The following is a 12,616-nucleotide window of genomic DNA, read 5'->3' as shown; positions in this document are numbered from 1 at the left end:
ACTTCATCGCCTATCTCATCTACAGCTCTATTATAACAGGTGATAAACAATATTTATCACGAGATTTGTGTTACATACGACTTGCTTTCTCATACAGCCAGGCTTGATTGGAAACAGTTTTAAGAGGTATACGATAAAGAGCAGGATACCACAGCATCATTTAAGCTGAAGAAGATTACCATCATCAGACTAGCATGCTTTTGACCTTTCTTGTAAAGTGGCGTTATATGATGTGATTTCATTTCGTAAAACGCGGTTACAATTCCCATATTGTAAACATTCGATAACATTTAAAAAAACAAAGCGTTTTAATGAAACTATTCGTTACCTAAAGGTAACTTATATATATACATATATTTACCTCATCGTCCTTCCTGTTTTGTGAATTATGTTCATCATGTCTCCGACTATGAATATAAATCTTGCCATGAAGTGTTAAAATGTTCCGTACTTGACTCAACGCGAAAGCTCTCCGTATTAATGGACAGATGTAAATACTTTCAGGTTTTATATATCCCGTGCTTGTCCATTGGGCCTGGACACCAGAGGGTTGGCTCGCTCAGGGCTTCTCGTACGACCATAATGGAGAAACACTGACCATCTTCTACAGGGTTTGTATCAGAGAAGTATGACAAGTAAATGATAACGTTTAGTTCTTCAGAATTAAATATATGATAGCCTCCCCAAGGGCGTCACATACGACCATAATGGAGAAACACTGACCATCTTCTACAGGGTTTGTATCAGAGAAGTATGACAAGTAAATGATAACGTTTAGTTCTTCAGAATTAAATATATGATAGCCTCCAATGGCGTCACATACGACCATAATGGAGAAACACTGACCATCTTCTACATTTAAAATATACAGAATTGTCAATAGAATCTTAATTTATTAATCAGCATCACCAACCTATGTTATATATCATTGTTGGTTCAATATTCAAGGACCTGTTCCCATTATAACGATTTTCGTGCACGAAGTCGTCAAATGACTGACAAACCCGTTACACAAGAGTTCAAAAGATGCAGGTTGATGGAAATTATGGGGAAGTTTTATGGTCGCCATAGTGACTTCATTGAGAAATATTCTGTTTCTTTTTGCGACATGAAGCTGGATGTATTTATTGCTCGTTAGTTTGTCTGTTGGTTCCGATGTGTGATATGAAGCTGGACGTGTTTGATGTTCGTTAGTTTGGCTGTTGGTTAAGATGTGTGATATGAAGCTGGGCGTGTTTGATGTTCGTTAGTTTGTCTGTTGGTTCCGATGTGTGATATGAAGCTGGACGTGTTTGATGTTCGTTAGTTTGTCTGTTGGTTCCGATGTGTGATATGAAGCTGGACGTGTTTGATGCTCGTTAGTTTGTTTCCGCTGGTTCCGATGTGTGATATGAAGCTGGACGTGTTTGATGCTCGTTAGTTTGTCTGTTGGTTCCGATGTGTGATATAAAGCTGGACGTGTTTGATGCTCGTTAGTTTGTTGGTTCCGATGTGTGATATGAAGCTGGACGTGTTTGATGCTCGTTAGTTTGTTGGTTCCGATGTGTGATATGAAGCTGGACGTGTTTGATGCTCGTTAGTTTGACTGTTGGTTCCGATGTGTGATATGAAGCTGGACGTGTTTGATGCTCGTTAGTTTGGCTGTTGGTTCCGATGTGTGATATGAAGCTGGACGTGTTTGATGCTCGTTAGTTTGGCTGTTGGTTCCGATGTGTGATATGAAGCTGGACGTGTTTGATGCTCGTTAGTTTGACTGTTGGTTCCGTTGTTGTATACCCGGTTCTTATTTGAGAACATGACATTACTTGGATAGACCACGGATTACATGGACAGTATCGTCAATGAAATAGAAGACACTTACTATTCCTTGTCTTTGTATTCTTGTACTTTTTTTAGGAGTCTCTCTGTAAATTTTTCAAATTGTTCATAATTTTTGCCTCAGTTTTTTTGTAATTTGAGTTTATATTACTAGTATGTTGTCATGTTGTTATTTTCGTTATATTTTTACCTACGCAAGTTAAATAAAACTAGAGTAAAAAAGTGAACGAAAAGTTGATGTATACGGACACACCTTAAAAAATAAAAGAATGATAAGACCTGGTGATCAGATGGGAAAAGCGGCTTCTGCTTACCAATGACACTCGACATGTAAACTGTAGTCATTCCAACTGAGTAGTGTCATGTTCCCAGATGTTGACAAGATAAAAGGCAACGGAACCATCAGGTATACTAACGATCATCGATTACGTCCAGCTTATAGAATATTTCTTTATTAAATCACTATGACGACCATTATTTCTCTTTACAATCTTCATCAATGTGCATTTCTCGAAATCCGCTGTTGTGAGCTTGTCATTTGCCTTAATCTTACATGGAAATCGTTTTATTGGAAACATGTAGTTGAATATCTAATCAACTGCGACATGTAAACACAGTCCTTTAGGGAGGCAAGGATGTTGCTGCAAAGAAAAAGAAAAATTAAAACTGGAAAATCGAGATCATAACGCTTACCATATACTTAGTGGGAAGTTGTTCATGTTGGTTTCGATGTAGGAAAAGATCTTTGTAAGTGAATGACTATAAGAACTCACTATATCTTAAAGTGAAAATAAATGATTTCACAAAGTCTTGATGACCTGTCCTGATAGGATCTCTAGTAAATTCAACCTCTTATGAAAAATTCAGTCAAGAGAGAAGCAATTTGTTCTCATACGTATGCCTACAGTCTATTTGAAGCTCTTACCATCAAACTCGACGAAGATTTTGCCAACTAGAATTTCGACCATTTACTTATTTCATATTCCGTATAATATTTCTTCTTTGATTTGGACATATATTTAACGTATATATCTGTACAGCCGCTCACCTTTCAAGGAAAACGGGAGAGAACGATAATTTTCGTTCAGTTTAGATTAGAGTATGTTGATATACAGAGTAAAAAAGTCTTAAAGGATTTCATACAACCTGACACAATGAATGAACCTTGGATAAGGTTATATTTCCTTTACACATAAAGACAAACATCTAGTCCCAACATTTTGATAGATGCATATATGGACTGATTGACGTTTTGTATATCGTTTTGTACAACAATGCTATAATTACTGTGAATGTCTCGCTCGCGAAAAATATCTATTTCAGTCTATAGAGTGTATCCCAAACTGTTTTCAAACATGCTAGAAATCAAGCGGTATTGCCGAAGATGATTATATACCATGTGTAATGTTTGTATTAAATCCCAATGACTCTGTTTTAAGTTTAGAATTACGGCTTTATTTAAATGTTTACAACATTTTGTTATTGATGTTATTTGTTCTGTTTACAGGACTTTTCAGGCAGTGGTATAGTCCACATGTTATCTGGCCTGGCAGCTTTGATCGGGGCTAAGGCTCTTGGTCCAAGGTTAGGGCGGTATGATGACGTCACTGGTGAACCACGTGATATACAGGGACATTCGATCGTTGTATGTTTGTTGTTTTACACTATATGGTGACATTAATAAAATTAATTGAGGTATTACATCTATCATTAATTCATTGATTTCATTCGCCCACATTTTTGTTCGAAACGCAATCTTGGCGGAGTAATTTTTTCTGTTGATCGTAAATGTATATTATAAAATCATTAATGTTCCTATTGTTTTCTTTTAAAAAAATTAGAAATCCATGATTATCTTTAATCCACAAATGTCTGGAATGGTGAATGGATCAACAGGAAACATGTTATTAATCATATTTTCAAGTCTTCTGGACAATCATCTGTGATTATTCTGACACTTCCTACAATTCTCTGCCTTTAGCGATATTTCGAATGCTAATGCAAATTACACAGTTGCCTGTCTTAAAGGATAATTCTAATATTCAAACAGTTATCTGCCCTTGGTGGATTTATCCTGTTGTTTGGGTTCCTCGCCTTTAATGTCTCGGCCGCGGGATCACTGTCCGGAGAGGGTCAAGGAGAGCTTATGTCACAGATTTTGGTCAACACCATCATGTCTGGCTCTGCTGGGGGTCTTGTCGCCATGGTGATAAAATATTTCAAAGGCGACTCGAAATGGAATCTTAATACAACACTAAACGGGGCACTGTGTGCTATGGTGAGTGTTTCTTTGTCAATTCACAAGTTTGGATTCCAATGTCAAAAGGAAGCCTTACTTCGAAGCATAAGTTTAAAGGTCAATGGACAATCTTACTCCACAGATGAAGTTCCAGTGTCTTAGCATAAGTTTCAAAGTTTAGGGGAATTGTTAATTCTCGATGAAATCACACTTAACACGTCTGTATATCGACAAAACATATTTTTGAATGTGTATTACTTTGAGTTGTGCAACGTTGTGTAAAATAACCGAGATGGAATTGTAAGTATTATGTGTGAGTTTTGCACAAATGTGTTAATGACAACTCTGAATAATTGAATTATCATAATTTAATGGTCGTAGTAGGAAATCGATAATAACAATTGGAAGGCTGGTGTCGTAAACGATTTACTCATATCTCTCAAATTCATGAACGATATGCTCTGTCTACTTTTACTACATATTTTGTAGATATTTAAAGATATAAATATCAGTAGCCTATAGCTGAAATTCATCAAGCTTACTAAAACAGATTTGTTTATTTATTTTGTTTACCCTTGACACGTTACATCGCTTTGTGGAAAATATATTAACTGCACATTTGTGGTTAAGCTTTCATTATATAGTTTTATATTATGCAACCTAATGCGTTTTTGCATGGGAAGTGAACCGGGTTATTTACATAAAAATGAGAATGCAAAATGCAACGTGATATCTGTATAGAGTGACATTTTGGTTTTCTTCTCATGTTATAGCTCTTGCTACCCAAGCATTTGCATTGTGAGCATTTTCATATATGATCGAGTGCAACCAGACATTATGCATATTATCCCTCGCACGTGTGTATACGTATGTAGTATGAATAACAAAACTTAGATACACTTAAAAGAAAATTAAAATGCAAATTTATCAGAAAACGTCTTTCAAAGCATGGACTTTTGAACATATTTATCTTTTATCAACAATATTTATAAAGTCCCAATTTAAGATTGGAGATTTAACTAAAAGGTGTGTTATATATATAATGCAAATTAGACCATACATCTTAGTTTTTATTAACACGAAATGAAGCCCATTGTCAACAAAACAAAATTAGAATGTGTGATTAACGTGCAGTCAAATATCACATTATACTAGGAACAGATATACCACATGCTGTGATTGGTTCTTCTTTGCCTGATATAACTTTCCACTGTAATTGGTTAATTATGCCTTGATATCAACTTTCATGTCGTTGATTCTTACTGTCTTTTGTGACCTGCTAAGTGATTGGTTAATTAATTTCTGGAGCAATGTATTGTATTGTTGGTTCAATATTTTCCTATGGTAAATGATTTGAAGGATTTGTGCAGTATCTTCTTAATGTTATTTCATTGATGGAGTGTTGTTTATTGAAAAATAAGAAAATATAAAAGAAAATGCCAACATGTCAACATAATCCAAACGATGTAAGGCAAATATAAACAAAACAAGATTTTTACGGTGACTCCTTAAAGATGATTACGACCAGATGTTCCGAAAGAGTAAGTGTCTTCAGCTTCATCCAAGACACCTGCCATGTAAACATTGGTCAATCCGAGTATCTAATGTCAAATGAGAACGAGGTATATAACAACAGAACCAACAGACAAACTAACAGTCATCAAACACGTCCTTCATATCGCACAAAGAAATATATTTCTTAATGTGATCTCTATGACGACTGTGAATTTTCCAATAATTTTCATCAACCTGTATCTTTTGACACCTTGTGTTACAAATTTGTCCGTAAACTGTTATATGGCTGGCTGATAGTTGTCTGGTGAAAACTGTTCCGTGATTGGTTTTGTCTGATGTAATACGTTCTGTTATTGATTCTGTCTGATGTAACACGTGCCGTGATTGGTTCTGTCTGATGTTATATGTTCAATGATTGGTTCTGTCTGATGTAATATGTTCAAAGATTGGTTCTGTCTGATGTAATATGTTCAATGATTGGTTCTCTCCTATAAAAATGTCTGCGATTGATTCATAGCTCTCTGATATCATTTTCTGTAACTGGTTGGTTGCAGTGCGCTATCTGCGGTCCCGTGGACAGCATACCCACATATACAGGTAAAACGATTGTTCTAATTACTCTGGTAAACAGATGAAGATCGATATACAAAAAGTACCCAAGTTATATATACACTCTGGTGTTATGCTAACTTTTTAAAGTCATTTCACTACTGAACGATCCAAAGATTGTTTTAAGTTTCTAAATGAATTTGATCTGTGTGAATGATAATTAGAACGAGGTCCTTTAAGTTAATTTTCTATCTGTCACTCAAATTATATCAATAATGACAAAGAATATACCATTCTATGGTAATATCTATGGTTTTAAATAAAATCTGGAACTGTTTTTATGTTTGGATCTAAAGTTTTGATTTACTTGGCGGTATGATTAATCCCTAGAAGAGTCTTGGATTCATCATCATATAGAGTATAGGCGTAGCCTTACAATCTGCCTTATCTGAGGTGGCGTATGACAGCACATCACCATAATGACGTCATGTTAATAGCTGTAACAATAATCTTGGGAATTGAAATAGGTAATGAGATACTTAGTGACCTTACTTCACTTTACAGTTACCGTTTCTCTCTCGTGATGTACAAGGACATTAACGTATACCAGTTATTCACAATATTACAAAACACTCTGTATATTGTACATGTATTACTGATTTTTGTTGCACAAAATTTGTCAAATATTTGTCATTTTTTCGACTAATTTTATTACGTTTGAAACAAAGAAGAATTCTCGTTTATTGTAGTTTGTCGTTTCATTTTAATACTTTGATTATATTTATAAAGATATTATTTGTTTATACCATGTACACAAAATTCCAAGACGAGTTTCCTGTACATATTTATTTTATTTCTCGTTGTATGGTGTTTTACATCGAGTTCTATCGACTTTGTCCTGATGTTTCCTATCTCCATCGCCTTATCTAAGGATGAAGAGATGATTTTGTTTACAGCTGTGATTATAGGAGCAGTAGGTGGGGTGACCTATATTTTTGTCAGCTGGTTCGTCCTCTACAAGTGTCGAGTTGATGATCCTCTAGACGCCGTAGCTGGTAAGTTCAAAAGACAAACTTTAGTTTACATCAACTCCATAATGTGGACATTCAGAACCATTTTACTATTCAAGTAAGCTAATCATGTGACATGCAGGCAAGAACCAACACACACTACACTATGATTAATACTAAACTAGGTATACAGTAATCTGTGTAGTCTTCAAAAATATAACCTGGAAATTCCAAAAAAATGTTATCTTGTTACTATAGGCGTACTTTCCACAGAATAAGTAAGATTTTTTCTATGTTTCTTATTTTCATTATTTTCGATCACGACCAATTGGGAAAATCATTGTGTTGTCATACTGACGATTGGTCATAGCGACACTATTTTGTGACCATTTTTGGTTCTACTTTATCTAATTCTAAATTTGTATTGGAAGGAATTATTCACTTGTGTATTTTTGTGTGCAATCTTCGATATTGCTGGTTGTCTTTTCGTCCCCACAGTTTGTCGTCATCTGCATGTAACTTTATAATTCACTCGAGTAGGTAGTGGTTTCGCTCAGAATGTACACACATTATGGCCTTGACAAATGTCTGAAATATTTCCCATGTCCAAAAACATATTTGTCTAGTGCGCTATAAAGCCTGGATTTTTATGTTTTTTCGGTCAGATTTTATTTCTTTCAGTCGCTTCTTAGATTACATTTGGGCCCTTATCACCATCCGTCCTAGCAGGACGAAACGCTGTATTTGACTCTACTTAGGTTTCCTCCTTCATGTGAAAAACATTGAAGAAAATACCATCATGGCAACATAATCATACTTCAAACTGAAACTCCATAAAACTAGGGCAAAATATGAACAAAAGAAATATCAAAACCTCTGAAAAAGAACAAAGGCAATAATACCTGATGTTCCGGAAGAGTAAGCGTCTTCTGCTTCATCTACGATACCCGCCATGTAAACCTTTATCAATCCAAGTAAGTAACGTCACGTTCTCAAATGAGACCAAGGTATACAAAAACGTAAGAAATAAATCCCTTATTTGAGGATTTGCAGTGTTAAATAGACACACCAGTGAATAACACCTGTACCGGTCAGAAATATGTCGACTTTCCACTTTCAGTAATCCCGATGTCGTTTTCAACAAAAATGGTTTCTTTCCAGTTCATCTTGGAGGCGGATTGGTTGGAGTTATTTCCGTGGCAATCTTCCATGAGAAGGTTGGGATTATACATCACTGGAACATGGAGTCTGTTTTAGTAAGTCTTGCGTTCTAGGGAGAACAATATTAGTGATTTTACATTATTGCCTTGCTTGTATAGATGGATTTGTTTGCTGATATATTGCTATGAAATCATTGCCCCCAGAACAGCCAGGGTCATTATGAGTGTGATTAAAGTATCTGGTGACTTCACCAAACAACATACTAGGTGAGAGAGAGGGAGGGGATGGTGTGGGAGGCGCTTGTCGTCCGTAGCAATTAGAGAAAAATGTATTGTAGAAGGATACAACTACGTGAGAACAGACGACAGGATCCGTTACACAGATTCCTAATAAACACAGACCACAACGAGTAAGAAGCGTCATACCCTCACCTAAGGTTACGTCGGTCAAAGCTCTAAATGACTTGATATTGAGGGGACAGAAAGAGAACAAATACCTTTAGATGTAGAGTATGTAATACGGAATGTCCAGTTTGATATTCACTAAATTACTTCTGGTCCTTATTGCGTGTCATAATCTAGAAGTTATCCAGCAAGGATCTTACAGAGTATGTAGCTCTTAAACAATCTACTACACCATAAACAACAAATATGTCTGAAGTGGAAATGTGGGTCTTTGCTGATAAATTGTTAATTGTTATTTTAAAATTTCAACACTTGTTTTATGTATTTGTTATTAAATTAGAACACAACAGTTACAAAATAGAATCTGACATATTTTCACATGTTTTTAAATATTTGTGCTGGAACGTTTCCCGAAATTAAATATTTCTTTCACTATAGAAATATCTCGGTTTAGTTAAATGTTGATGATATCTAATATGTTTTTTAAATAAAAATATGAAAATATGATATTTTTACAGACGCTTGCCTGGCAGTGTGTGGGTATTCTGGCTGTAGTGACATGGACTGGGGGTCTTTGTGCTGTCATGTTCTACAGTCTGAAGGCGATGAAGATATTACGTGTTCCGTTAGAATTTGAACTTAAGGGTATATAATCTTGATATTATCTTTTTAATTTACCTACACCGTTTATTTAAAAAACTGCAAAAAAGATACTGTTTGAAAAATCAATCAGGTCTTCAACCTAATCTGAGTTATTAACTAATAACAAAACTATTATATCAATCTACTAGATGGAATGTTCATTTGAAGGAGTATCAATGACGTCTGACGTCAACATGTAGAAATGGTACTCTGTCAACACTCTGGCGCAATATATATATATATATATATTGGTTACAAAGCGGTGACATTTGTGCATATTCATCACCTTTATATAGTAAATAGTTAAGTATTTGAGATAATTGACTAGTAAATTCAACTGTTAGTTACTTAGCTCATATTTCTTATTTGACAAAGGGTTATGCAATTAAGATTAAATCAGTAATGATGTTTATAACAGTTAAAAATATTCCTTCTCTTTAACTTATCGCATCTCAGTCAATCTATTACTTTTGATATTCCAGGCATTGACCTACCAAAACACGGGCAAAGTGCCTACCCAGCCAAGGCTTATGGTGATAGCTGGGGGTCGGAAACATCAGATGATGTTCAGGAACCGCAACTGAAAGAAAATCCGGGTAAGTATGAATGTAGAAAGATCAACAAGAGTGACCTCCCTTTTATTGACCATCAACTTCAAAGAGTGAATAGAGATAATCCATCCCTGTTCAAGTCCAGTCGAACATTTAAAACGGTTGATCGGTCATATTTGGTGATTCAATAGCAGATTTGTTGGCCAGATCAAGTCATCATCCTACCTTTCACACTAGCTTCAGGATTAATCTAACTGATATTTATAGCTAAATGTAACATTTCTAGAATATAAGAACAGTCTATGATTGAAGTTTTAAGTAAGGTGCTGGTTATGGTTCAGCAACTATCCTATATATAGACCTTTGATAACATTGTATGAATTTGTCATGATTCCACACTACACTTCTACACTTTGATTTAATGTTTGTTGATTACTCCAGTACCACAATGTAATTTATGATTACATACTACTGTATCATGGTTTTCCAATTTCAAAAATTTCAAAAATATATACGAACTTCAGTACAGCCGAGCTTTACCTCCTACTAGAACGTTTCGTCTTTCATTAACATGTTTCCTTGTCTGACTTTCTGTTTTCACAGACACCAAAAACAGAACATTGAATGGAAGCAACTTCGGAGCATCAAATGGATCCTTTGTATCTGACGTCACCACAACGACACATATATGACGTCACATTTCTCTTCCGTTATTGTTGCGTTCTCCTAGTGTAAATATAAGTTTATTGTGTATTTCTGCTTAAACCTTTGTGCATTTTGGCGAGAACGAAGAGGGCTACAGTATTTTTTAAATTTTTGTTTTGTTTTTGTATTTAAAAGATTTATGTAGTTTAAATGATACCAAAATGATAATAAACTCATTATTAGAGCTACTATATACTTGCTGGGTGGTGCCAGGAGGTACAGGGTAATAAGATAGATCTGTGTGATAAATAGATAGGTTTATCAATATTAGGATTTACTAGATATGTGTGATAAATAGATAGGTTTATCAATATTGGGATTTACTAGATATGTGTGATAAATAGATAGGTTTATCAATATTAGGATTTACTAGATATGTGTGATAAATAGATAGGTTTATCAATATTGAGATTTACTAGATATTTGTGATAAATAGATAGGTTTATTAATATTAGGATTTACTAGATCTGTGTGATAAATAGATAGGTTTATTAATATTAGGATTTACGAGATATGTGTGATAAATAGATAGGTTTATCAATATTAGGATTTACTAGATATGTCTGATAAATAGATAGGTTTATCAATATTGGGATTTACTAGATATGTGTGATAAATAGATAGGTTTATCAATATTGGGATTTACTAGATATGTGTGATAAATAGATAGGTTTATCAATATTGGGATTTACTAGATATGTGTGATAAATAGATAAGTTTATCAATATTAGGATTTACTAGATATGCGTGATAAATAGATAGGTTTATCAATATTGGGATTTACTATGCATGTGTGTTAAATAGATGGGTTTATCAATATTGGGATTTACTAGATATGTGTGATAAATAGATAGATTTATCAATATTGGGATTTACTATGTATGTGTGTTAAATAGATAGGTTTATCAATATTGGGATTTACTAGATATGTGTGATAAATAAATAGGTTTATCAATATTAGGATTTACGAGATATGTGTGATAAATAGATAGGTTTATCAATATTGGGATTTACTAGATATGTGTGATAAATAGATAGGTTTATCAATATTGGGATTTACTTGATATGTGTGATAAGTAGATAGGTTTATCAGTATTGGGATTTACTATGTATGTGTGATAAATAGATAGGTTTATCAATATTAGGATTTACTAGATATGTGTGATAAATAGATAGGTTTATCAATATTGGGTTATAACTGATCTTTGTGTTTCATTTTCCTCTTACACGGACATTGTAAACTATTGAAAATGATAATGGAATGGATTAAGATAATTTGATGGTTAGGTTTAGCAGTAGTACTGCAGTAACCTGGACGTCCGGGGTTCGATACACCGAGCGACCGTGAAAAGGTAGAGACGTCAGATCCCCGACCACGTGGTCCAGCTTCATTCAGTCATAAGACCCAACGTACGCTTCCATTCCCGTCAACAAGAGTTATAAAGATAAGCTGATTAATGTAAAAATGAATTGTATAACTTAGATGGAAAAAGAGTCTCATACGAAAATCGGTGTTGCATTTTTTTGTTTACACTCTGGAGAGGCTGATGTGTGGTTTAAACCGCTTATCAAAGAAACCTGAGAAACTGTAGTAAAAAAACTCTTTGACTTTTTTATCGTCATCTGAAGAGCAATGGTCACTTCAGGGCTGCCAAAGTACGAATGTAAGTGCATGTGTTGTGTACATGTTTGTGAAATTATTATTGTGATAAAGCGTACCTGAAGCATAATTATAGTCTTACCATACGGAAGTGCTACTACACTGAAGGGTACTTCCAAAAACCCGTACCAACACACCTCATTATGAAGTGCTACTACACTGAAGGGTACTTCCGAAAAGCCGTACCAACACACCTCATTATGAAGTGCTACTACACGGACGGGTACTGTCGCACTAGCAACGGGTAGATCATGACCAGTCTATACACTACCTATATATCGAGGGTTAATCAGGAATTGGTTGCTAAATTCACTCTCTTATGACCCTTCAGGAAAACAAGCTATCTTCACATGGTCGAAAAT

The 12,616-nt window shown here is 34.7% G+C and overlaps 1 protein-coding gene across 1 annotated transcript in view; it reads left to right on the top strand.

The window, feature by feature from the left end:
• Nucleotides 1-10,581, top strand: part of LOC132544294 (putative ammonium transporter 1) — a 23,681-nt gene extending 13,100 nt beyond the window's left edge. The window contains exons 3-12 of the mRNA XM_060207872.1: nucleotides 1-39; nucleotides 505-611; nucleotides 3,326-3,463; nucleotides 3,869-4,096; nucleotides 6,127-6,169; nucleotides 7,078-7,176; nucleotides 8,293-8,387; nucleotides 9,215-9,341; nucleotides 9,821-9,934; nucleotides 10,493-10,581. The exon at nucleotides 1-39 is cut by the window's left edge and continues 189 nt beyond it. Coding sequence (XP_060063855.1) covers nucleotides 1-39; nucleotides 505-611; nucleotides 3,326-3,463; nucleotides 3,869-4,096; nucleotides 6,127-6,169; nucleotides 7,078-7,176; nucleotides 8,293-8,387; nucleotides 9,215-9,341; nucleotides 9,821-9,934; nucleotides 10,493-10,581 — 1,079 coding nt within the window. The remainder of the gene's footprint in view (nucleotides 40-504; nucleotides 612-3,325; nucleotides 3,464-3,868; nucleotides 4,097-6,126; nucleotides 6,170-7,077; nucleotides 7,177-8,292; nucleotides 8,388-9,214; nucleotides 9,342-9,820; nucleotides 9,935-10,492) is intronic.
• Nucleotides 10,582-12,616: the final 2,035 nt, after the last annotated feature.

Source organism: Ylistrum balloti, unplaced genomic scaffold, assembly GCF_031769215.1.
Source record: "Ylistrum balloti isolate Yb309-2 unplaced genomic scaffold, AGI_CSIRO_Ybal_v1 Utg369588, whole genome shotgun sequence".
In the NCBI taxonomy this organism is placed as follows: Eukaryota; Metazoa; Mollusca; class Bivalvia; order Pectinida; family Pectinidae; genus Ylistrum; species Ylistrum balloti.
This window is presented reverse-complemented; position numbering and strand designations above follow the sequence as displayed.